The sequence below is a fragment of the Sinohyriopsis cumingii genome, chromosome 1, assembly GCF_028554795.1.
Source record: "Sinohyriopsis cumingii isolate HCF-2022 chromosome 1, ASM2855479v2, whole genome shotgun sequence".
In the NCBI taxonomy this organism is placed as follows: Eukaryota; Metazoa; Mollusca; class Bivalvia; order Unionida; family Unionidae; genus Sinohyriopsis; species Sinohyriopsis cumingii.
In genome coordinates, this window is record NC_142961.1 from 8,741,464 (window position 1) to 8,764,762 (window position 23,299).

General features: G+C 35.6%; 1 protein-coding gene across 20 annotated transcripts in view; it reads left to right on the forward strand.

Moving 5' to 3' along the window:
* LOC149806390 (band 4.1-like protein 2) overlaps window positions 1–23,299 on the forward strand; it is a 324,157-nt gene that overhangs the window by 290,885 nt on the left and 9,973 nt on the right. For 16 of the 20 annotated variants that reach the window (XM_089952640.1, XM_089952704.1, XM_089952622.1 and 13 more), the window contains 5 exons: window positions 7,355–7,447; window positions 8,887–9,051; window positions 12,078–12,104; window positions 14,042–14,245; window positions 21,374–21,469. In XM_089952640.1, the coding sequence (XP_089808766.1) occupies window positions 7,355–7,447; window positions 8,887–9,051; window positions 12,078–12,104; window positions 14,042–14,245; window positions 21,374–21,469 (585 nt within the window). The remainder of the gene's footprint in view (window positions 1–7,354; window positions 7,448–8,886; window positions 9,052–12,077; window positions 12,105–14,041; window positions 14,246–21,373; window positions 21,470–23,299) is intronic. The other 4 variants (XM_089952668.1, XM_089952632.1, XM_089952658.1 and 1 more) reach the window with 4 other exon arrangements.

A 23,299-nucleotide genomic window follows, 5' to 3' on the forward strand; every position in this document is an offset into this window, starting at 1 on the left:
TAGGTATGTGTATTTCAGTGTTAATTGCATCCAAAATGTTTAAGTTTGGTATTGATTATCCCCCTTGCCAATGAAGTTGGGAGGGAATAGAGTATTTTGCTCATTTATTTGTGTATTTGTTCATTTGTTTATTTGTTACACCTTTACTTGTTCACCTTTACTATATTAGACCCTGTGTCTCCTACATTTACAAAAATGTTGGTATATGGATACATCTCAGGAAGATTAACTCAGACATGCCAAAAATAGGTCACTGTGACCAAATTTGCATGCTTTATTGACTTTTGTATTTTCAGCTGTTTATTTTTTATACCATCATGTTTTGTAGATACATATGGAATTGATAACTAAACTATACCAGTACTATGCCACTGTTGCCTAATTTAAATGACTGAGTGACTTGCATTTTCAACCGTTAATTTGGAACACCTTCATTCTTTGACTTGATACATACACATTAAAATTGGGTCATACATTTAACTCAGCCATTCTAAGTGTGTTGCATTGTTAGTTCATTACTTTTGCAATATTTTTGATGCTATTCACATACACTTAAGAAAACTAGTTTTTGGGTGCATCTGAAGGAGATTAACTTAGACATTGTTCACTGTGACCTAATTTTTATGCTTAAGTAACTATGGTTTACTCTCTACCAGTCTGTATTGTCAGCTCCTCCAAAATATGCTGTAGGCAAGGAGATTCGTGTTTATGAGTTAACGCCTTATTTTAGATATACAAAGAGGATACATGACACAATGGAGATACCATTTTTTTTTTTTTGCGTAACATGTTTAGCGTATTTTTTGGTCTTTTCAAATAGATGATGTTCTTATAAGCTTAGTAGATAAAAACCTTTATTAAATTTGTGACAGCTCCTAAAGGTTGTCCATATATTAGAAAAAATCAGAAGAAGAAGAATATGCCATAAAAAGTTTATGAGGGTGTCAATGTTTCCCTTTATATGCTCCATTATGAAGGTCACAGAGTGTACAGTATTATCCTCATATTCCTGTTTGTCATATGTTGGTTACATTTTGCCTTTAGGATACATTTCCACTGATGGGTCATTTCTAATTGGACTGGGTGGGTGGTTGCCCTCTTGGTTTTGCAGATAAAAATGTCATAGATTGGAAACCTTCTTTTTGTGTTCAAATGATTTATTTTGTAAACATCATAAATTTTAATATGAATATTCCTACCGATATATATCATATACAATTTAATTTCAAGGTAATTCTTCAAAAGGTGTTTTGTTAAAAGTAAACAAGCCCTTTGCCTTGCACTTGCATGTATTGAACTGAACATAATCTGCAACGACCTATCCAGTCTCCTTAAGCATGTCAAATTTTAAAATGCATGCTTATTCCAAGACAGCTCTTGTACTGAAATAAATTTTATTAGGCTGTGATTAAACATAGCATGGCATTATAGCTTTAAGCACATGTGCTTCAATCATCAAAAAGACGTACTTTTCAGACATATAGCAATAAATATCTGTTGACCTTGTCATAATGAAAGGTTGAGCATTTGCATACTCTGACAGGTTCTGGAATGTTTTGGTATCACGTGTTTAACATGTGACTGAGATTGTGACAGCTGTACTGAACTCAAGCAAGATAGTATTCAGTGATCACAGGGTAGAATGCCTTGTGCTCCATTCAGCATACAATTTGTTTTAGTGGGACACTTGCCATACCATTCTTGGTCAGAAGTCAAGCTGCTACTGTCTCAGTTGAATTGGAAAAATAGCAGATTGGTATATAACTAGTGGTTATAGTGGAATGTTTATTACAAAGTGTGAGTAACACAGCAACCATTACAGGGTTTTACCTAGGATGCATTACTGGGGGAATTTTATTGTACAGATAGGCTGCTAAATGTGTCTCCTTGTAGTCAGAATGGTTTGTAAAAGAAGGAATGTTATCATCTTTTTTCTTATTAACTGTAGAGTCTGTGCTGCCACTGTCACTAATATAATTCTTGGTCCCAATATACTTGATTGGTTGACTTACCTATACATGCTTTGTCCCTGACCTGCCTTGTGACAGAATGGCAAAATATCCCCAACTTTGTACACTCATTGCTTTTTATACCCCAGGGATAGTGTCATGTAGCATTGGAGTTGTCCATTTGTGGATGGGAGGGTGTAGGACACTAAAGTATTAATCTAGTTATTCTAAAATTTGCAGTATTATATGATCTCATATTTACCTTTCTCCCAATACTTTTGTTGACCACACTACTACATCCCTGACTACATGCCTGGATGGAGTAACGATTCAAGACATAGGGAACTTTTGATTTGTTTCTTAATAATTACTTAACTCCTTGCCTAATCCATTTCAAATTTGGGTTTTATATAGTCCAGTATTTCCATTCTCACTAAACAATTGTTCCTTCCTTAGTGGGGCCAATGAAATTTTTCACTTCAGTAGTTCCTGTTGAAGGATCAAAATTATTTGCGCAAAGATTGCTTTTATTCTTTCAGAGTTGGATAGTTTTGCTCCTGTGTTTATTTTTTCAAGTTTGTACAGTGTATGATTTGGATACTATTGTTTCTTAACTTCTGGTTCCTTTTTTCTTGCACAAGATGGTAAGCAGGAACTGGTGAAGAGATACAAGTCACTGATTATAAAACTACATTGTTTTCACAGAAATTTGTGTTTTGAATTCTTATTTTGTTTATCTGGCTTTCAGAAGTGTGGCTTGACAAGAATTTGTATTCTTCATGGTGATGACACTACTATTCCCATCTACACTTATCTAAGATATTATTTTCATATGGTGTTGGTAGGAATGATACATCTTGTGTAAGGGTTTATACACTTCCTTGAAAGTACTGGATTTTGGCTTTTAAATTCAAGGCCTTGCAATCGATGAAAATTAACATTTTAGTTTAAAAAGTACATGTAAATGGATTTTTCTACAAAAATATTTTGTACCATTTTTTGGGGGTGTCATTAGGTTCTTGAAAAGTTGACACATCCTTTTCATCGATGATCTTGCACTGTTTTGCCATTCTCTCATTTCTTATTATTGGGGGTTTGTATTGCTTGTCATTCCATATGATTTTCTATTTTTGCCCTGGATATTAATTTTTGAATTTTACCAGATTGGAAGCATATGGACCCTGTTCTGTAATCATGGTGCAAATCACACATTACAAATTATTAGTTCACCTGGCCCATGGACCAGATGAACTCGTATTGCAATGCACCAATTGTTCAGCTGTCATCGTGCAGCTTCTCCCACTAGACCAATTTCACACAAACATGGTATGACGACTTTTCAAAATTTTGTACAGAAAGCACTCTGCCTACCCCGATTTTCTAACCAACTGCTTTTGCATTTTGGCTTAAAGTGATTTCAATCTCATTTGTGCCGATTTTATTAGGCTGTAGTTTACTTGAAGTGGTTTCCGTGAAAGTGATGGCTTCATGCCGATGTTCTATCCTTAGGTTCTTACAATGATTATAGTATGTATGACATTAAAATGATGTATTTCAGTGGTTGTACTTAGTTGATTTTCTCTATGCTTCATATTCTTGGAATTAGTGTATACAGTTTATCAGTTTTATGTAACCCCCCTCCCAGTAGTTGTCAAGAGTATAACTTTGTTGGTAGTAATTATTAACCACGTTTTTATGATATTGTTTAAAACATACCCGGGTCTGTATCACCATAGACACTTGATTGATAAGGTGCTGTTAGCACTTTGTTGAACTTGCAAGCTCAAAGTTCACATTTACTTTGTAAATTAAAATGTAAATTAAAAGTGAGAAAGATCTAGTAGTTTTCATGACAGTGCTCTAACATCCAACTTGCAGTATTGCTCATCGTTCTCATACTATATCCTGATACTTGCATCTTGTATTTAATAATCGGTGAGCTGTGTACTGCTTACAAGTAGATGTACATATATTTTAGATTAAAGTATATATTTTTGCTTTTTAACACATGTGCCTATGCTTTTTTATAAGTTGCATAGTAATATATATGATAAGGAAGCATTAAAGAACAGAATGACTATAGGGACATTCCATTTTTTTAATAAATTCACATTTTTTTAGAAACTATATTTCAGAAGGTTTCTGGCATTTGAATGCAGCATTGAAATTTTAAAAAATTGAGAAATGAACTATGTCATTGCTCAGTGAAGTTTCTCAATATCCTTTAGTATTGTGAGAGCAATTTTTTAAAGTATTAATTGCAAAAGCTGAGACAGGGTGAGCTGATTATGTTAATCCAGATACCTTATCAAGCATTATGCACACACATTGCTTAGTTCACATCGATCTTTTTAGACAAAGCTCAATTTAATGAACTGTCTCTCAATTCTAGCATGTATTGTGCATGGGGTTAAACCAAATGTAAAATGTTTCAAGATTTTCTTGGAACCTACCACTGTTAATGCTTGGCATCTTGTTACCACTTAACTTTGTGGTTTCAAGAAATCTGTCAGTAGCCTGACCATATTGAGACAAGAATGCACTTCTAATGTGAAGAGCATGCAACATAAAGGAAGCTAACTCTCCTAGTAAAATAAGTATTTATAGACACATTATTGTTTGTGATATCTTTGGTGTGCACTTATTATTATGATGACTCTTCTCCCATCAAGTTTAACCAAATACAGAAATTTTATATTTGCTTTCTACAGGTGATTCATAGAGTACAGTATTTATGTTTGTTTATAATAAAGTCTGTCTTGATAGGACATGATTTGTTAAATACCATGTGAATCCAAGCAAAGTGTATTCAGATGAGTGTAGCAAATGCTTATCATTTATCCAAAGAGAAAATTGCATTGCCATTATCCTTGGTTGCCATTTTGTGCATGCAAATGGGAATTATGTTGTGATTAATTTTTAACAACTGACCTCTATGTACAGGTAACTAATATGTGTGACTATGATAGCAGGTGTAGACATTTTAGAATGATCTTGAATTGACATGTATGTGTGATATGTAACCCATTGAATGGGTTTAACATTTTAGGAGGAAGGAGAAACAACTTTGCCCATTATGGACAAAGTTTGTCAATGATAAGGATTAATATATTGGTAATACAAAATTCACTTTCAACAGAATTAGTAAAATTATATAAGATGTACCATTGGTTTTTTAATACAATAATGTACATGAGACTAATAATTTTTCTTTCCACATTACAGAAGATGCATGGCCTGGTTGTTGAATTTGCAGAATGAATCCTTTAGATTTAGTTTGTATGGTGTGATCCCTTAACTAAACTATTGTTTCAGCTTTCAACCAAAGTCTAGTCTTGTTTATCTGGCATCCATTTATTTTGACAATTGTTGTAATGCAGCACCATGAATAGTAACAAATCTTAAAAGCCATTCATACCATATTTATTGGATGATATGCCCATGCTTGATGATCAGTTTCCCTCACCCAAGTTTACAAAATGTTTGGAAATATTTACTAATGATAAAATTGTCACAAAATGATTTCCCTGGCCTCCTGGTCGTGTCATGGAAGAAATCTTTTATTTCTGTCGATATACTAGCTTCACTGGTCATAGACCAGAAGAGCTCATAGGTTAGCCCATTGTCTTTTGTCCATCTTCCATCTGTCAGTCTGTTACATCTAGTACAAGTTTGTTATCGCTACTTCTCTTAAATTCTTTGGAGGATTGTCATGAAATTTACACAAATATTCATCCTGTTTTATTTGGCCCTAAATGAAAATGATGCTGCATGGACACCCAGCTGAAAAAATCTTATTGTTACTCCTGCTGAATGGATAGGGATGTCATCATGAGGTATTCACAAGAAGACATGATTTGATGCCTTTGGGTCCTAAATGGAAATGGTTCTGCCATGGTAGCCATCTTGAAAATTTTGGCATTGCTACTCCTCCTGAATAGGAAGTCATATTGACATAGGGTTTTCACCAGAAGAATTCTTTGATCTCTAGTTGATCCTAAATGAAAACGGTTCAGTGTGAACGTTAAACATGGCTGACACAGTGGCCATCTTGAAACTGTTATTACTACTCCCTCTGACTGGATGGTCATATCAGCATAGGATTTTCACTAAAAACACCTTCGCTTTACTTCATAGACAGAACATCAAACTTTCAAGATGTAAAGTTTTTTCTGAAAGAAAACTGCCAATTTGATATCCAATATGGCCACCCTAGCAGCCATCATGAAGTCCTTATTGCTAGTTTACTCCTTAATGGAAAGTCATATCAATATGGAGTTTTCACCAGAAAAGTTATTATAATGCCTGCTTGGTTCTAAAACGCCAATCTGATCTCAAGTATGGACACCATGGCAGCCACCTTGAAAATGTTGTTATTGCTAATCTTCCTAAATGAAAAGTCATCAACCAGGGGTTGTAACTAGAGGACTTGTTTTGATGTCTTGTTGGTCCAAAATGAAAGTGATACTGATCTGATATTTATTATAGCCAATCCATGGTGGCTATCTTCAGAATTGTTTACTATGACATAGGGGTTTTCACCAAGAGACTTGTTATGATATCCAGTTGGCCCCAAATGCAGATGATGCCAGTCTTCTTTCAAATATGGATGCCATGATGGCTATCTTGACATTTTTGTCCTGAGTTTATTATTGTCATGGTGTTTCCATCAGAAACATTCTTATTACGTATAGTTTGTTCTCCATGAAAACGGTGCTGATATTACATCCAGTATGGGCACTGCAGCAGTTAATTTGAAAATTTTGTCATTCGAGACCATCAGAGATGATTTCATCACTTGTAATCAAAAAGAAGAAATGGTCTTGTGTTGAATTCAAAGAAATTTGTTTTGGTTATTAGAGTGTCAGTCTCTTCAGCGGTCTCTTTTGGTTTATAATAGGAAAGGTTTGTGTCAGATAAATGAGACTAGATTGTATCCACAAATGTCAGCACTAAAATTGAACGCAAGATACCAAACTAAAGACTTATACTGTGCAAATATGCAGAGCAAACATGGACAGTGCGGTACACTGGTTGAATAGTCTGGGGACATTGAGCATACCTAAGTCCTTTGAAAATGATAAAGATATGGGGATTTTGTTAAATTTGGAGGGGTGGGAAAATGTCCCTTCGACTTGTCTGTGGTACAACACTTAGTAACTGAGCTATATAATTTTTTTTTTTAAATATGCTCATTGTGACTAAAGTGTTTAAATTTTTTAGTTGAATTTTGTGCTCAAGACATTTTGTGATTGGGTGGGGCACAGATTCTTTGATAAGCCAAGGAAAGTGGTGTCAGATGTGTAAGGGTCATGATATCTAACCACTTGTGAATCAGGAAAATATGGACTTTGTTGCAAAGTTTATGGCCTTTTTTCTCAAAATAATACGACGCTATATTTCAGGGCGACCTTGCAGGAGGCTTGGGCTTGAAGCCTGGGGATTATAGTTCGATTGATCGCAAAATGGAGTTCATCCCACTTAAACCTCCTAATACAGTAAGTTTGTGGACCTCATGATTTCAAGGCACTAATTTGCCTTTGACTGACAGGAACTTTCACTTGCGCTGTCTTACTGTCCTCAGATACTGTTGAGAGTATTAATTAAACTGATTGCTGCATCAAGTGCGAACATAGATATGAGCATGAAGATGGAAAACATTCGTTCAGGCAAAATGATGTTATCATAGAAAAAGATGTAATACAAAATTAATTTTAACTTCACATCTTTATTCCAGTACCATTCAAAGCTTTTTTTTCTTCTTCTGTGACCAATATGTCCATTTTATGCCTGAAGGGACGCTTTCTCATAGCTTTTATGTAACACTCCATTGTTATAATGCAGTTTATTACCTTATAACGAGGTGCACTATACATAAAATTGTACTACATGATAAAAAGTGATCCATGACCATACATGCCTTATTAAAGGATCCATATTTTAATGAAGGGTCCTATAGTGCCTTTCACAGGAGGAATAAAAATGTAAGATGTAACCGGTGATGTCACCATATACTGGGGTGCTTTGTACATAGTATTACTATTACATACGGTAATGAGAACAGTAACTTTATTTGCCTAAAAAGGAGGTGGGGTGGGGGTGACCATGCTATACTAAAGCATCTTAGAGTGAGGGAACATCATACCAAGAAATTAAATGTGGTTATTACATGGTGATACAATTGGATACACATTTGTACCGGCAAATGTATCATTTTCAGGACATTGTTATTATATTACACAATATAAATTCTCTTTAATTGTGATTTAGATTAAAATGAATTAATTGCATTGTTTTTAGTAATTTCTCTTGAATTTATACTAACTGAATGGTTGGTTGCATGTGTTGTTCATTCCCTTTTCCCTGTTGGTCATTGCATGCTTCAGTCGGTAATGAATTTCAAAAGTTAATGTCCATTTGTAAAATATGGCACATGATATAAAGATTTTTTTGGGGGAAAATATCCACTTAAAGTGATTTCATTTAAATAAAATTAAAGCATCAGCATACAAAAGGTTGATATGAACAGTTTATTAATTGCAAATGAACTTTAGGGGGTTGATGGGGTTTGAATAATAGTTAGTTGATTGATGGAGTTTTAAGAGAGTACCGCAGTGAGAATGTTCTACAGTGGGACTGAATCATTTCAGTGATGCAGAGTATTTGAATGAGTGATGTTTGAGTTATACAAGCTTTGTGCTTTGTGATAGTTTCATTTTGTATTATGAGAAAGAGAAAACCTGGCATTTAGCTAGTAACTGAACATTTTTGCCATCTTCTGTAAATATTTCATCATTAATAATTTATAAAAAAATTTTTAAAAAATGTAACAGATGTAGAAATCATGAATAAGAATGCAAAAGACTACTAGGGCTATTTTGACACAAATCTGATTATGTTGCTTAATTTTTTATTTTCTTTCTACAAATTTACATAGACTACTAAAAAGTCTACATCCTCAGAGGGTGAGGAGACAATGCCATTCTTCAACCCAGCAGGTGATGATGCATCAGAAAAACAGAAGAAGGTTCCACCACCTGTGGCCCCTAAAGGACTCCGGAAAGGCTTTGATTCAGAGGACAGACACATGAAAACTGACAGTGTAAGATTGCAATTTTTTTCTCCAACAAATTACAGCTGACCCTTTTTATTAGCTCAACTTAAAGACATGGAGGAGATCTATTTTACTGTCTATGGCATTAGTGTCATCATATATCAAAGAATATATATGTACAGTCTTGTTGCATTTAATCAGTTTTACCTCTTAGGTTCTTGACAACGGTTTCAGATAGATTTCATAGCACCTAACTCATGCAGAGGTTGTACATGGAGCCAACGTTTTTGCTCTGGGATGTGCCCCATTTTGACTTTCCAGTTGAGAGAGTCTTGAACTTTTAAATACATCAAAAGTTGGATTTGATATTTTAGAATGTCAACCCTTTTGGGCTTTATCCTTGTTTTGGGCATACCTAAACTTACTCATCACTGTATAGCCATGTTGTGCTGATGTGCCATTAAATGACGTGCACATACAATATGTTAGGTTAAATATTTGCATTTAGCTCGTGAGCACTGTTTTTTGGGCATGCCATGTACATGCTATCCTATCTGTCTTTCATTAACCTGGTGAGGGGATGTATCTTGTCCAGCACTATTCACTGCAGAAGAAGGTCATTATGGCACATATTTTGCAGTGCTCTGACGTGGATTATATTTTTGTTCTCAGGTGCTTTTCATCCTAAAATTGTGGAAATCATGATATGCATCTCCAAAAATTTTAATATTTTTGTTGTGACCTTTATTTCATCTTTAGATGGATTTGGTCAAAATCTGCATTTAGCTCATGACTACAAGAGTTTTTGGCATGTTATGTGCCCCAACTAGAATTTTTGAAACTCCATGAGGGAATGCATCTTGTTATGTACTACATTCTTATTGCATTAAAGGTCTTCAGTAGCCAGCAGTCATGATTAAATTTGTACGTGCTGAAATGGGCAACACAAAGCTTGTCTGCTCAGGATATCACGACTGAAGAGGGATGTATTGATGCGGATCTTTACTTGTATATTGGCATTTCTGCATCTAGTAGGGGAACCAATGATTGTAAAAATTACCCTCCAACCCCTCACCTACCTAGGAATATTGCCTCTGCAGGTTGAAGTTGGGGACCTCCCCTTCAGAAGTGAACCTCTGACAATCTCTGGCAACATCTTTCCTGCCTAGCCTACTAAGAAGACCATTACGAGTTGTGCAGTTAGAAGTAGGAATAAATATGTTATTCAGTACTGAGCTTCTAGTATAAATGACAATTAATTGTATACTGTCATATGCTGCACTTGGCAGGTTAATTGTATTTTGTTCATTATAACAAGAATTAGACAAGTGAACTGCATGCACTTAAATTGAGTTCTCAGGTGTACTGGCAAATCGAGGTTATTATTGATGCAATAATTATGCTTCTAATAGTGGTCACACGAATCATCACTCCAAGGTTACTCGGATTCCAGTTACTTCCACCCAGTGAAGTCCGGCAAAAGGCGGACTTTGATAGTGGTTTCTGAAGCAGACTTTAAGAGCAATAATTAAGAAAGAAATAATACACTCTGATATTTTTCCTACTCATTATAGAAACTCAACTTTAATATTAAAGAAAAGAGTGTTCTTTTTTTTATAATTGCTTGGAGTCATTTATACTTGGTAACAGGGGCTAAAAGTTTACAGAATTCTAAGTTTGCTCAGATCTTGAAGTTTCTGATGGGATAAAGTTTGGTATTTAGTGGAGATAAAGAAAAAAAAGATGCAGATAATTCGTGAAGACTAATGTCGATAGTTATTACTTTGTCAAGAAAAGGAATTCAGAGCTCTGGACTTAAAGGATTCACTATTGTTATCATTTGGCCTTTTTTCATTTCTGACTACAGTTATGGGCTTATATTACCGTATATACTTGGCTATAAGATCAGTCCAACTGTAAACTGCACAGACCCTGATCTTCCATCTTATGATTTACTAACAGATCTGGGTCTGTGCAGTTTGTTAGGCTAATCAGTAGAACAAACACCATTGATCCTGATCTGCAGGCACATTATGCTACAGCAGATCAGGTTCTATGTTGTTTATAGTAAGACTCTACTTATAAGCAAGTGTATATAGTCCAATATAATATCTTAAATATAAACACCCACATTTGTCTATGTCCCGGCTGCCAAACTAGAGGTCATGAGTTCGAAACTTTTGTTACCTTTTTTATGTTCAAACTTTTTAACTCATTCCAATTTTGTTTTTGTATTTATTTATTTTTACTTCTTTTATTCCCATTCTAGGATGGGCAGTTAATTTAGTGATTTTGTAGTTTTTATAGCTTGTAATGTACATTTTATCTATTGCATAATGTTCTGCCTAGATTCTGCAAAATTGATGATTCATGAAAAGCATGCTATATGGCTGACATCTCTGGGCACTGTTATTGTGTCATTAATAAAACAGTTTGTGACAGTAAAACTTTTAATGTCTGTGAAACCTTGAATACAAGATTTGACTCATAATTAAGCTACATGTACAGGTAGGCTTTCAAGCTACTCTAATAATCAGATGACTTAATGATTAGACATTTTTATTCTGATTAAGAAGAATTAATTTTCTGTGACGGCAGTTCTCAAAAGGGTATATCATATGGCTATTTAGAAGTAATCCTCATTCAACGTTACAACCAGTTTGTCAGATTGTTACGTTTTTGTCAGTTTTCACAGAACTTTTAATTACTGGCTTCATAGTGCCAAGGAAATGGAAGTTGTCTTCCCAGTGGACACTAGGAGGCAACTGACCTGGCCTGTCCTTGGCAGGTATTGAACTGCAATTCTTGGATTACAAGTCTCTACTGCTGAGCTACCATAGCTCCTCTCTGAGTAGACAAACCAGTATGGGTCATTTTGATCCTTCTCGGAGGTGAAATTTCTGTCTTTCTGCATTTTTTTAAAAAACAGCCAGTTTCAAGGTTCATTTCTTGCTGTTATTGTGTAGTATGTTAGAATATTCATAATATAGCTTGGGAATTTGGGATATTTCTGCTATTTAGATTTAATGAAGAAAAGGTTTTTGTAGGAACATGTTTGTATTTCTTCTACACAGATGATAAAGGACCAGACCATCTTCATGGTATGTATGATTTATTTCAATCAAAAGTATTGTTGTTTATTTATTGGTGGTGGAAGAAAAGAGGTTTCTGTTTTGTTGTTTTTTTGTAATGTTGTCGGGTTGGGTGGGATGTACACAGATTATTTTGTTTTAATTTGGCCCATGGTCATCAAGCTGTTCGAGGACAAATATTGAATGCATGCTCAAATTTCCAAACATTTCATCTTGCATTACTTAATGTCAAGACAAGTAAAAATCACTAGAAGTCTGGTCATACCTAGTTCACATATTGGCATACATCTCGTCAGATTTCATTGATGTTGAAGAGTACAAGTAAGTTTGTTTTTATTTTTTATTTTGGACGTTTGATTGCAAGTTCTTTTTAGTACCAAGACAGTTTCATGACTATGAGGTCTGAATAGACATGATACATGCTCAGTTGTATGACTGTGGGGCCTGAATAGACATTATCTGTACTTAGTTGTATGACTATGGGGCCTGAATAGACATCTGTGCTTAGTTTCATGACTATGGGGCCTGAATAGACATTATCTGTGCTCAGTTTCATGACTATGAGGCCTGAATAGACATGATACATGCCAAGTTGTATGACTATGGGGCCTGAATAGACATTATCTGTGCTTAGTTTCATGACTATGGGGCCAGAATAGACATTATCTGTGCTCAGTTTCATGGCTATGAGGCCTGAATAGACATGAATCATGCTCAGTTTCATAAATATGAGGCCTTAACAGACATGACTCGGGCTTAGTTTCATGGCTATGGGGCCTGCATAAACATGGTATCTGCTCAATTTCATTACTATGAGGCCTTAATAGACACGACTCATGCTCAGTTTCATGAATATGAGGCCTTAATAGACATGCCTTGTGCTCAGTTTCATGGCTCTGGGACGTGCACAAACATATCTGCTTAGTTTCATGACTATGAGGCCTTAGTAAACATATTTGCTCAGTTTGATGACTTTGGGGCCTGAATAAACATGATATCTGCTCAGTTTCATGACCACGAGGCCTTAATAAACATGATATTTGCTCAGTTTGATGACTTTGGGGCACGAATAGACATGATATTTGCACAGTTTCATGACTATGAGGCCTCAGTAGACACAATATTTGCTCAGTTTGATGACTATGGGACCTGAATTGACATGATATGTGCTCAGTTTCATAACTATGGAGCTAGAGTAGACATGATGTGTGTTCAGTTTTATGACTGGAGCCTGAGTAGGTATGATGTGCACTCAGACCATTTCATGAGTATGGGGCTTGGTCATGCTTTCACAACATCTTGACCATGAGCACATGACAGTGATCCCTCTTTATAAAATGGTTCATGGGAGCCTGGTACTTTGTTGTAAAAGAGCATGTTGTATACAAAACCATATAAATTGGATGTTTAATGAAATGAAACTATATTATAATTAGTTTTCAGCATCCATGTAGTACAGTGTTATGTATCTTTAGTATTTAATGGTACATCAGCACAATAGTGGCTATATGGTGCTGATTAAAAGTGAAGTTCTAAATAAGGGACAGAAATATACTATGCAGCAGTGACAGAAATAAAGTAAGTCATCTCAGTCAGATCCATGATCAACCCTGTGTTATATGAGGGCCTTTAAAGTGAGGAACCACTGTGCTCCACAGATTTTTTTATAATTTAGAAACTACATTAAGGGCATGCAATAAACTAATTTGTCAGTATGCTATATATGTTAATACATGACATTAAAAAATGATATATAAATCTGAAATTTTATTTAGGTAAGACAAAAGTTTGAGCTGATTGCTTACTCATTTTGGGACATTTTATGAAAGTGTGGTCTGATTTTGTATTGTTTTGTTCACTAGTAAACAGCCTAATTTCATTGGAAGTGTACTTTTCAAGATGTAATTTTTCTTGTACAAGTATTTTTTGATTTATTGATATTTTAGCCACCAACTGTGCCAACTGAAAGTTTCAAATTTAATCCTGACCATGAGGACATACCAGTATCAACGAAAAATGTACCCATCGTCAAGACAGAGAAACGCACTGTTATATATGAAAAAGATGGCATCCCTGTGGAAACTGAGGACAGCATCTTAATTAGTTCCTCTTCCCACAGCACACGGTCACAAACAATAGAAACAACTACAGTATGTACCTAGCTACCTAGCTAGCCTTCTTGCTATTTAGTTATTATCCACCCTGCTGTATACCATGTCATTTGTTCACATTTTGTTAAAGAGCTTGCAACAAACCAAGACTTAACCCTTTCCCTCATGAATGAATTTAGCTCAATATGCATGTCTCTTGCTACATTGTACAAGGACCTATCAATAGAACCGCATGCCAACAGCTTAACCATATCACAATATGGCTGGCTGGGAAAAACTGCACATTGATATATGCATATTTAAAGCTTTCAGATTCAATATTTAGTGCTTACTGTTTCTTTCTAAAACTTACCTGATAAACAACAACATTATTGCTTGCTTATACAGCAAGCAGCAGCAGGTCTGTGCTATTATTTGATACTGCTGATTGTTGGGCTTCAATATTGGCTTTCATTATTATTGCAGTGTCAGCTACTTGGGCTTTTGTTTTTGTTTTGTTTGTTTATAAAACGGTTTTTTGTGCTTATTGACATGGTCTTGAGATGAAAATAATGTTCAAAATTGAGTCTGGATTCCATGATTCTGCCGGCAAAGATAGTGGCAGCCATTTGTGTTTGGAGGAATTTCTTATTTTTTCTTCTCTGTAATTGGATGTTTAGGATTGAGTCTAATATGCTTTCACACACTGACATTGTAAAAACTTTCAAAAAGCTTATTTTACATGGGTGGATATTCCCAACATGTGGACATATGAATGAACCATGTAAATGTTAATTGTTCACCAGGGGCATCTGGATGTACATGTATGGAGATCTGGCAAAGGTGTTGAAATGCATTTATATTAAAATGCAGTAAAGGCATCAGATGGCATTTGCACTGGACAAGGTAGGGGCATCCTGATGTGCATGTATGTGGGAAAGGGTTAACACATATGTGCGTGTTTTGTTTTTGTTTTTTGTTTATTGCCATGCTGCATTTTAGATGAACTTACAGACTCAAACCAATAAAGACAGGGTTAAAAGAAATTCTGTATGTATGTATGCGATTCAGCCACCCAGCTTACAGAATATAGTGATTATTAATTTGCAGAAATTGCCAACTTGTAGTTTGATGTTCTGCACTATTCAGACCTAACATTAACGAGAACGACAGAAATAAAAAAAGGATAGAAACTCGGACTTGAATTCTTTAGTGCTAAAAAAGTAATCCTGCTTTAGCATACATCTCCATACTCAGAATATTAAAGAAAAGAACATTCATTGTTCCATTTTCATCGGTTTACGATGATTTTAAACCAGCTGTATACTGGACACCTACCCTTAAAGGACATATATTTCTGATCTCTTTAGTGTTCTTTGCAGGCAGGTTTGCTGTACTATTTTAATTGACTTGATTGGCAGTGGGGGTTAAGCCTAGAGTGTGCAGGATGAGTTGCCTGTCTGCCTCCCCCCTTTCTCATCTTTCCGAATTGTAAAATTGTATAATGTTCCTGCCAGTCAGAGTGGTGTTTTTGTTTTTTCACTGATGACTATGTGCATTGCATGGAGTGAAGTTGAATATAAATGCATGCTTTTTTGTGGTCCACGGGGCTGAAAACATGACTCCAATCTCATCGAAAATGTATGTCACTTCAGCAATAAAGTATTTTAAAACCGTGCAGAATTCCTATGTGCAAGTCCTAAAAATGTTTCCATCTGACCATTTTTTGTTTTGCAAAATAAAGGTACCAGGCCCCATTGCTAGAAAGAGGCTAGGAACCCTGTCATGTCAACATAATATCCACTTTGCTATCTTTATTTCTGGCTGCTTTATCTTAGTTACTTTGTATGGGGAAATTTCACATTGTTTAATCTTCACAGTTTTCGCAGCCATGTTACAAAACACAATTTTTACTATGCAGTAATCAAATAAATTAATCAGGAAATTGCTAATTTATGAAAATATACAGTAATGAAACTTGGATAATTGTGAAGTTTCCTCATTAATGTGATGATAAAAAGATTTTTTTAGTGCATTTAGCACAGACCCAACTATTCTGTGGCATTCTGTGCTAATACATATACAGTTCAGCAACAGGGAAACGTTCCTTAATTGGCCATCCTTAATCATGCTTCCTGTCTACACTGGCCTTATATTTTGGTCCCTATAAGGTCACTCTGATACAAGCCACTTTGGTGAAATGGCAGAAATACCAGCTGTGTAGGGGTGTATATTTGATTATCTCCTTTATGAGATTTATAGGCATGCTTCTGTTAAACATAAAGCAAATGCAAATACCTTATATACCTGCATTGAAGTTGGAGCCAATGCAAATACCTTATATACTTGCTTTGAAGTTGGAGCCAACTGCAAACTGCATAGACCTGGATCTGCCATAAAATTATGTGCCAGCAGATCTGGATATATGAAGCTTGTTAGAAATAATCAATTGAACAACATAGACCCTGATCTGCCATAACATAATGTACCAGCCGATATGGGTCTGTACAGTTTAAGATTAATTAGTGGAACAGACAACATAAACCCTGATCTGTAGGCAAGTTATGTACTGGCAGATCAAGGTCTATGCTGTGTGCACCTGACTTGTAAGCGAGTATATGTGGTATAAGTGATAATAAACCCTTGTGACAACTCATTAGTACAGAGGACCCTTCAGAGTTAAACTGATAAAAGATGTAATTTAGCCAAGCCAGTCCATTGCAGAATTTCACTGTTGATAGGCTGTACTGTATTGAAGTCTTTTCATAGAAATGCTTCATTCATCATGTCAATCACCAAATAAAGCTTTGTAGGGTGAACTTCAAAAAAATTTCATTTTTGCATGGGCTTTGTTTTGAAATTAATACTGTGTTCAGAGTGCATGAAATGTGTATCCTGTTGTACAACTTTCATTTGCAGGACTTTTATTTATCTTTTCTTTCCTTTCACTTTCATAATATTATACAGAAAATTAACAAATATAGAATATTTGTATGTATACAGGAGATATGCAATTAGAGTGACGATGTCCAAAATATATTCAAACAATAATCTTTTCACATGTAGTGTGATTGTTATCGTCATAATTGTAGTAGATATATTCAGTTTCTTTTTTTAGCTTGTGTGTACCATTGTAAGATGTCACTATGAAAAATCCTTCGAATTTTAGCTCACCTGGACAAGAAAGTCATGTGGGCATATGGTATAATCCATTGTACAAAATGTGTTGTTAGTTTTATGTCATCTATCCACAATTGTTCATTGTCTTAAAAATCACACAGTAGAATTTGACTTGATACAGGAGGTCATGGGTCCATACCCCAGCCAAGTGAGACATCATGCTACATGCCTGCAGCATGATGCCCCAGTGCTCGACGTCACTATAAATTGCCACTCTGCAGACATCATAGTGATGACTGAAAAACTGTTAAAGCTTTGTTAAAAATCCAAATCACACACGCACTAATCCACCATAAGATACATCTGCCATTTTATTACAGAATATGGATAAAAACTGTAAATGACTGCTCAGAAACTTCTCAGTACAATTTGACCATTTTTTTCTTCAGAATTTTACAGAATTATGTAGAATACATTCTGGCCTGGAGGGCGTTTAAGTTTATACATATTGTATAAATCTGGCTTCAGTTATGGCCAGTGTTGCTAAAAATAGAAAAGCCATTAACAACTTCGAAAACATCACTTGGCAGACTTTGTTCAAATTCGATAGAAACTGTCCTAGCTAGAACATCTTTAAGATTTATACAACTGATGTTGTTCTGTCATCAAATATGGCTGCCGATAGTAAGGGTAGAAACACAGTCGTACACCTTCGCGTAAAAAAAGATCCTTAAGAGAATTGAAAGAATTTGACACAAATCGTCCTTTCTGCATTGGAATAATATAGATATACTTATTTGATCCACACTGAAGATAAATATGTGTTGCCTTAGAGATTATGAGAACTTCCAGATGATTTTGTATTAAGTCTTATGGTATCCTATTGCTTGTTTCCCTTGCTATCAAGGAATTACCCCACCCCCACCCCCACCCCCGTAGGTAGTTTACCGATCATAACAAAGTGAAAACATTCAAGCTTTATTCCTTTTTATCTTATATCAGTTTTTATATGTTAGGATAGAAGGTTAATCAGGTTTGTCGTTGTTGGGTTGATGTCTTTCATAAATGAAATTCATGTACATTATTTACATGTATATGTATACACCAACAGCACTCAGTATTGATCCTGGTTTGCCATCACATGATACACTGACAAATCAGGTTTGAAATTACTTGGATGAAATTGCGAGTAGCATAAACATTGTAGACCTTGATATGCCAGATCTTTAAGGGACTGCAGGTCTGAGTCTGCTGATTACAGTTCAGTATGCGTTCTAACCATATATATATATATATATATATATATATATATATATATATATATATATATATATATATAGAGTAGTATGTAGGAATTATTATGTTACATTCCATTTTGGAATGCCAATGCAAGGAATTCATTGTTTTTTGAGAGGTGGGTACCAATTTTTGTGGCTGTCATCATCCATGTATTCAAAGACCCAATGAAATTTTGTTTTTATATCAGCAACAGTTCTCTTATCAATGCCAGGTTTCTCAAAGCCACAAAAAATTTTACCCATGAAAAGTTACAATTTCACAGTGCTTGTTGTAAAGAATATTGTATAAAAAAGTGAGAAATTCATTGAAAGAGAACATCATTTATGTGACAGCATATATCAGGCTCCCAGAGTGGGTCATACTTATCAGTCAGCAGAACTGATTGCTTAAAAATCCATAAAATGCCCAAATTGGGAGTTCCTGTTAAGATACTCATGTAAAGGCTTTATAAATAATTATTTGAACTTGAACTCGTATATGGGAACTGATCTTACCTTATTCATAGGATAATTGTTTATTTCATTCAATAGGTATGAGTGTGTGATTAGGATTTTTAACATAACTTTAACAATATTTTAGTCATATCGCTACAATGTCTGCAGTGTGACAGTTTATAGTGATGTCTAGCACTGGGGCATCATGCTGCAGACATCTAGCATGATGTCCCACCCAGTCACGTTATCCTGACACCAGACCAACCTGTCCTTACACTAACCTTTTAATGCTGAGCACCAAGCAAGGCAGCTGTTAGTACCATTTTTGTAAGTCTTTGGTATGACTCGGCTGGGGTTCGAACCCATGACCTCCCGCATCCGAGGCGGACGCTCTAACCCAATAGGTATGAATATGCTTTGGTGCTACAGAACAATGTGGGGCCCCGAGTGGCTGAGTGGTCTAAAGCGCTCTTCGTTACGGATCACTGCCATCTCACCTCTGTCTGCGGCGGTTCGAGTCAAAGATTCAGCCAATGTGGCATGTGAGAAAGCTTGCCAGTAGCTTCTTGTGGGTCGGTGGTTCTTTCCGGGGTTTTCCGGGTTCTTCCTCCACCATTAATACTGGCCGCCATGTATAGCCTATCGTGCTGAAAAATGGCGTTAAACCCCACAACAACAACAACAACAACTACAGAACAATGTAACCTAACTAGCTCCCTGCCTTAATTAGGTTTGGAAGTAAATACAGTGTAATTTGATTTCATTGGTAAAAAATGACCCCCTACAAACATAATTTTTAAAAAAGACGGAAAGAGAAGTTATATTCACTATTCAAATTTGAATGTATGCTGATAACTACTGCTTTGTACTGTCCATTTGCTGTCCTTTGACTGATCATGCTAGCATCAAGCCTTTTCAGATTTGCTTATTGGCTGCTGATCTATTATCAAATAAGGCCAACATTAATGAAAAGAGAAACAAAAATCTTTAAGACAGCTAAATAACAGAATTTGACCAGATTTGACTGAAAGCAACCCGACTTGAAAGTCTTTTCATACTTTGCTGATCTACCATTAAATATGGTCACTATGACTAAAAATAGAGTACAATCTTTAAACAACTTCTTGTACACTACTCAACATAATTTGACCAAATTTGACAGAAAGCACCCTGTCATTAAGTTCTATCGGAATGTTTTCTGATGTTGCCAGTCTACCATCAGATATGGCCACAATTACCCCCCCCCCCCAATTTTTTTATATAAAAAAACCATTAAATGACTTCTTGTACACTACTCAACAGGATTTGACAGAAGGAATGTAACATGAAGATCTTTAAATTATGCCAGTCAATTATCAGATATAGCTACCATCACTAAGATTAGATAAATCTTCTCAAAAAGTATTTGACAAAAGCGTGCTGATTTTATGGTCAGATAGCTTTCAAAATGTCACAGATTTAATTTACGGAGACAGATTATGCCAACCCAATCCTGCTGCTATCGTAAGTTGCTGATATTTATATGATCAGCCTTTGAAAGAGAGGTGAATTTATGAAAACAGTGGGTGGATGGTCTTGTAGTAAAGCATTATTATTTGAATGACTTCTCAAACACCACACAGTAGAAATGGACCAGGGGATGCTGGTGGCTGACTGGTCTAAAGTGATTGCCTTTACCTATCACTGCCATCTCACAGCATGGGTTCAAGTCTCACCTCAGATGACGTGGGTATGTGAGAAAGCTTGCCAGAAGTTGCTGTGGATTGATGGTTGTTACTGGGTTTTTCCTCCACCACTTATACTGGTCACCCTGTATGTGCTGAAATATGGCATTACATCTAAAACAATGGACCAAACATGGCTGCTGCTGCTGCTAAAAATAAAAAAAGATTTAATAACTTCCAAAAAGCTTCTTAACTTGGTTTGGGTTTGATCACATTTGACTGTCCTTGCTTGAAGGCTTTTCATTGTTAAGGAATGATGATTATCCATCATCAAATGTGGCCACCATTACAAAGCAAAACAACAACAATATTTACTCAGTAAAATTTGACAAACTCCAACATGGAAGCCTTTCAGTGCTTGTCACATGATGTTGATATGCCATCAAATATGAATGAAACTATAAAAACTAAAGAAATCTTGAAATTGTTTTCATAACATTTTTACAGAAAGTGACTCCGATTCTTTGCCTTCTCTTGAGTTCAGGTGTTAGGTGAGCAATCACAGGCCCACTTGGGCTTCTTATTTAGTTTTAGAAAAAGGCATTATGATATCTGTTCATAAATCAGGCTTTTATACAGTAATTGAAATGCATGTTTTCACTCCCTTACAGTACAAGACAGAGAAAGATGGTGTGGTTGAGACAAGGGTGGAGAGGAAGATCACAGTCACAAGTGATGACACTGATAACATTGATGAAGATGACGATGTAAGGAAGCAATTTTTATTCTTACTTATGGGACATGGATATCAGCAAATTGGTGGTGTTGTCAACAGTATTAGGATTATGTGTCAAAAGGTTTCGAAAGTCATGTAACATCTGCCTTAGTGGCTGAATTTAACTGAAACTATTGTAATGCAGTACTTCCTCATTATAATGCTGTCCATGGGAACCACAGAGTATATATACTGCCTTTGTGTGAGACTGCCTTATAATGAAATACATTATACAGTTCTCCCTCATTGTAATGCTGTCAGTGGAGTCATAGTATAATGGCTTGTAGTGAGACATCCTTTTAATGAAATACATTTTTCAGTTCTCCCTCATTGTAATGCTGTCAATCGAACCATAATATACTGGCTTGTAGTGAGACATCCTTTTAATGAAATACATTATACAGTTCTCCCACATTGTAATGCTTTAATTGGAATCCATAGAGTATACTGCTCTATAGTGAGACTGTCTTATAATGAAGTACACTAAAAATAAATTTTAATGCTTCATAAAAAAAAATGGGAGCCATCAATTTACCTATTTTATCAAAATGGTGTTTTAATAAGGGCATTATATTAAGGGAGGAACTCGGATTTGTTATGACTCAAATATTGTCAGGGTTAGGAGACAGCTCGATCGTCATATTGCCATTTACAAATGAGAGGACACTGCAGATTCCAGGTTTTATTTCTACCAAGATTTGTATCCCCATGCTGCTGGAAGAAAGGGCTGAGATTATGTGACGTTCAAGATAAAGACTTTAAACCTGTGGATATAATTCAGGGTGTTCTCTAGATCTGCACAGCAGGTTTAGAATTTTGATTCATTTCCAGTGGGCAGGAATTGACACTTGGATTTTTATAATTCTATATAAGATGTTTAGTAATTTTTTGCTCAGTTTGTTTCAAAACACATCTAATATGGTTCAGGATAAACACTTAAAAAATAGATGTACACCATCAGTTTTAGAATTTTGTTTCATCCTTTTGGGCTTCATATTGAGTTGAGAGCTGAATAATATTATGAAAACCATACTTGTCATGCAAGTCAAGATCAACACTTAAAACTGGGGGATAATTTCCCAGTTGTAAGTTCTTACACACGATGACTTAGATCCTTTGTCATAGCTTGGATATTATTGATTTGTTCTTCAAATACGTTCCCAGATCGTAATAGATTAGTAATACCACCATTACCTCACAAATAAAGCCCATATCATTTGACTTGTTTTAGCAGCAGCACTGCTAAAAGGTTACATGCCTGCTAAGACAGATGAGACTGGTCTTCCCATGTATTGAGGCACAAGCTCCAGGCAGTCATCAGTTACAACTTCTGCTTTGATATGGGTACCAACAGCATTGTGGCCGATACCTCTTCATTTGCCAGCTTTTTCATGACTTAGTCACTTAAGTTCACCAAACATTGATCAGATACTCATTTATTTTTATTTTTTGCCAGACAGATGGACCTGGATAGATTACAGTAAGTGGGGAAGATGCCTCTGTTGAAGACCCCAATAACTTAAGTATCTTGTTCTTTCAGAGTGCATTTTTAGGAATGTGTGCTTCACAATTCTCATTTGTTGACATGGTCCTGCCAGGACAAAAATAAAAACATCATTTAGGCTCAGGAACTAAGCACAGCATGTTATATGCAATTTTATCAAGATATGTTATCGTCAGAGTAAATATTGCAATTTGTTAAATGGAGACCAGACTTGTGGTGGTGCAGGCATTGGTAAGCATGATAAACTTGCAACTGAAAGGGTACAGGTTTGAATCCTCCATCAGATAAGCACAGGACAGCTACTATGGTGTGTTCATG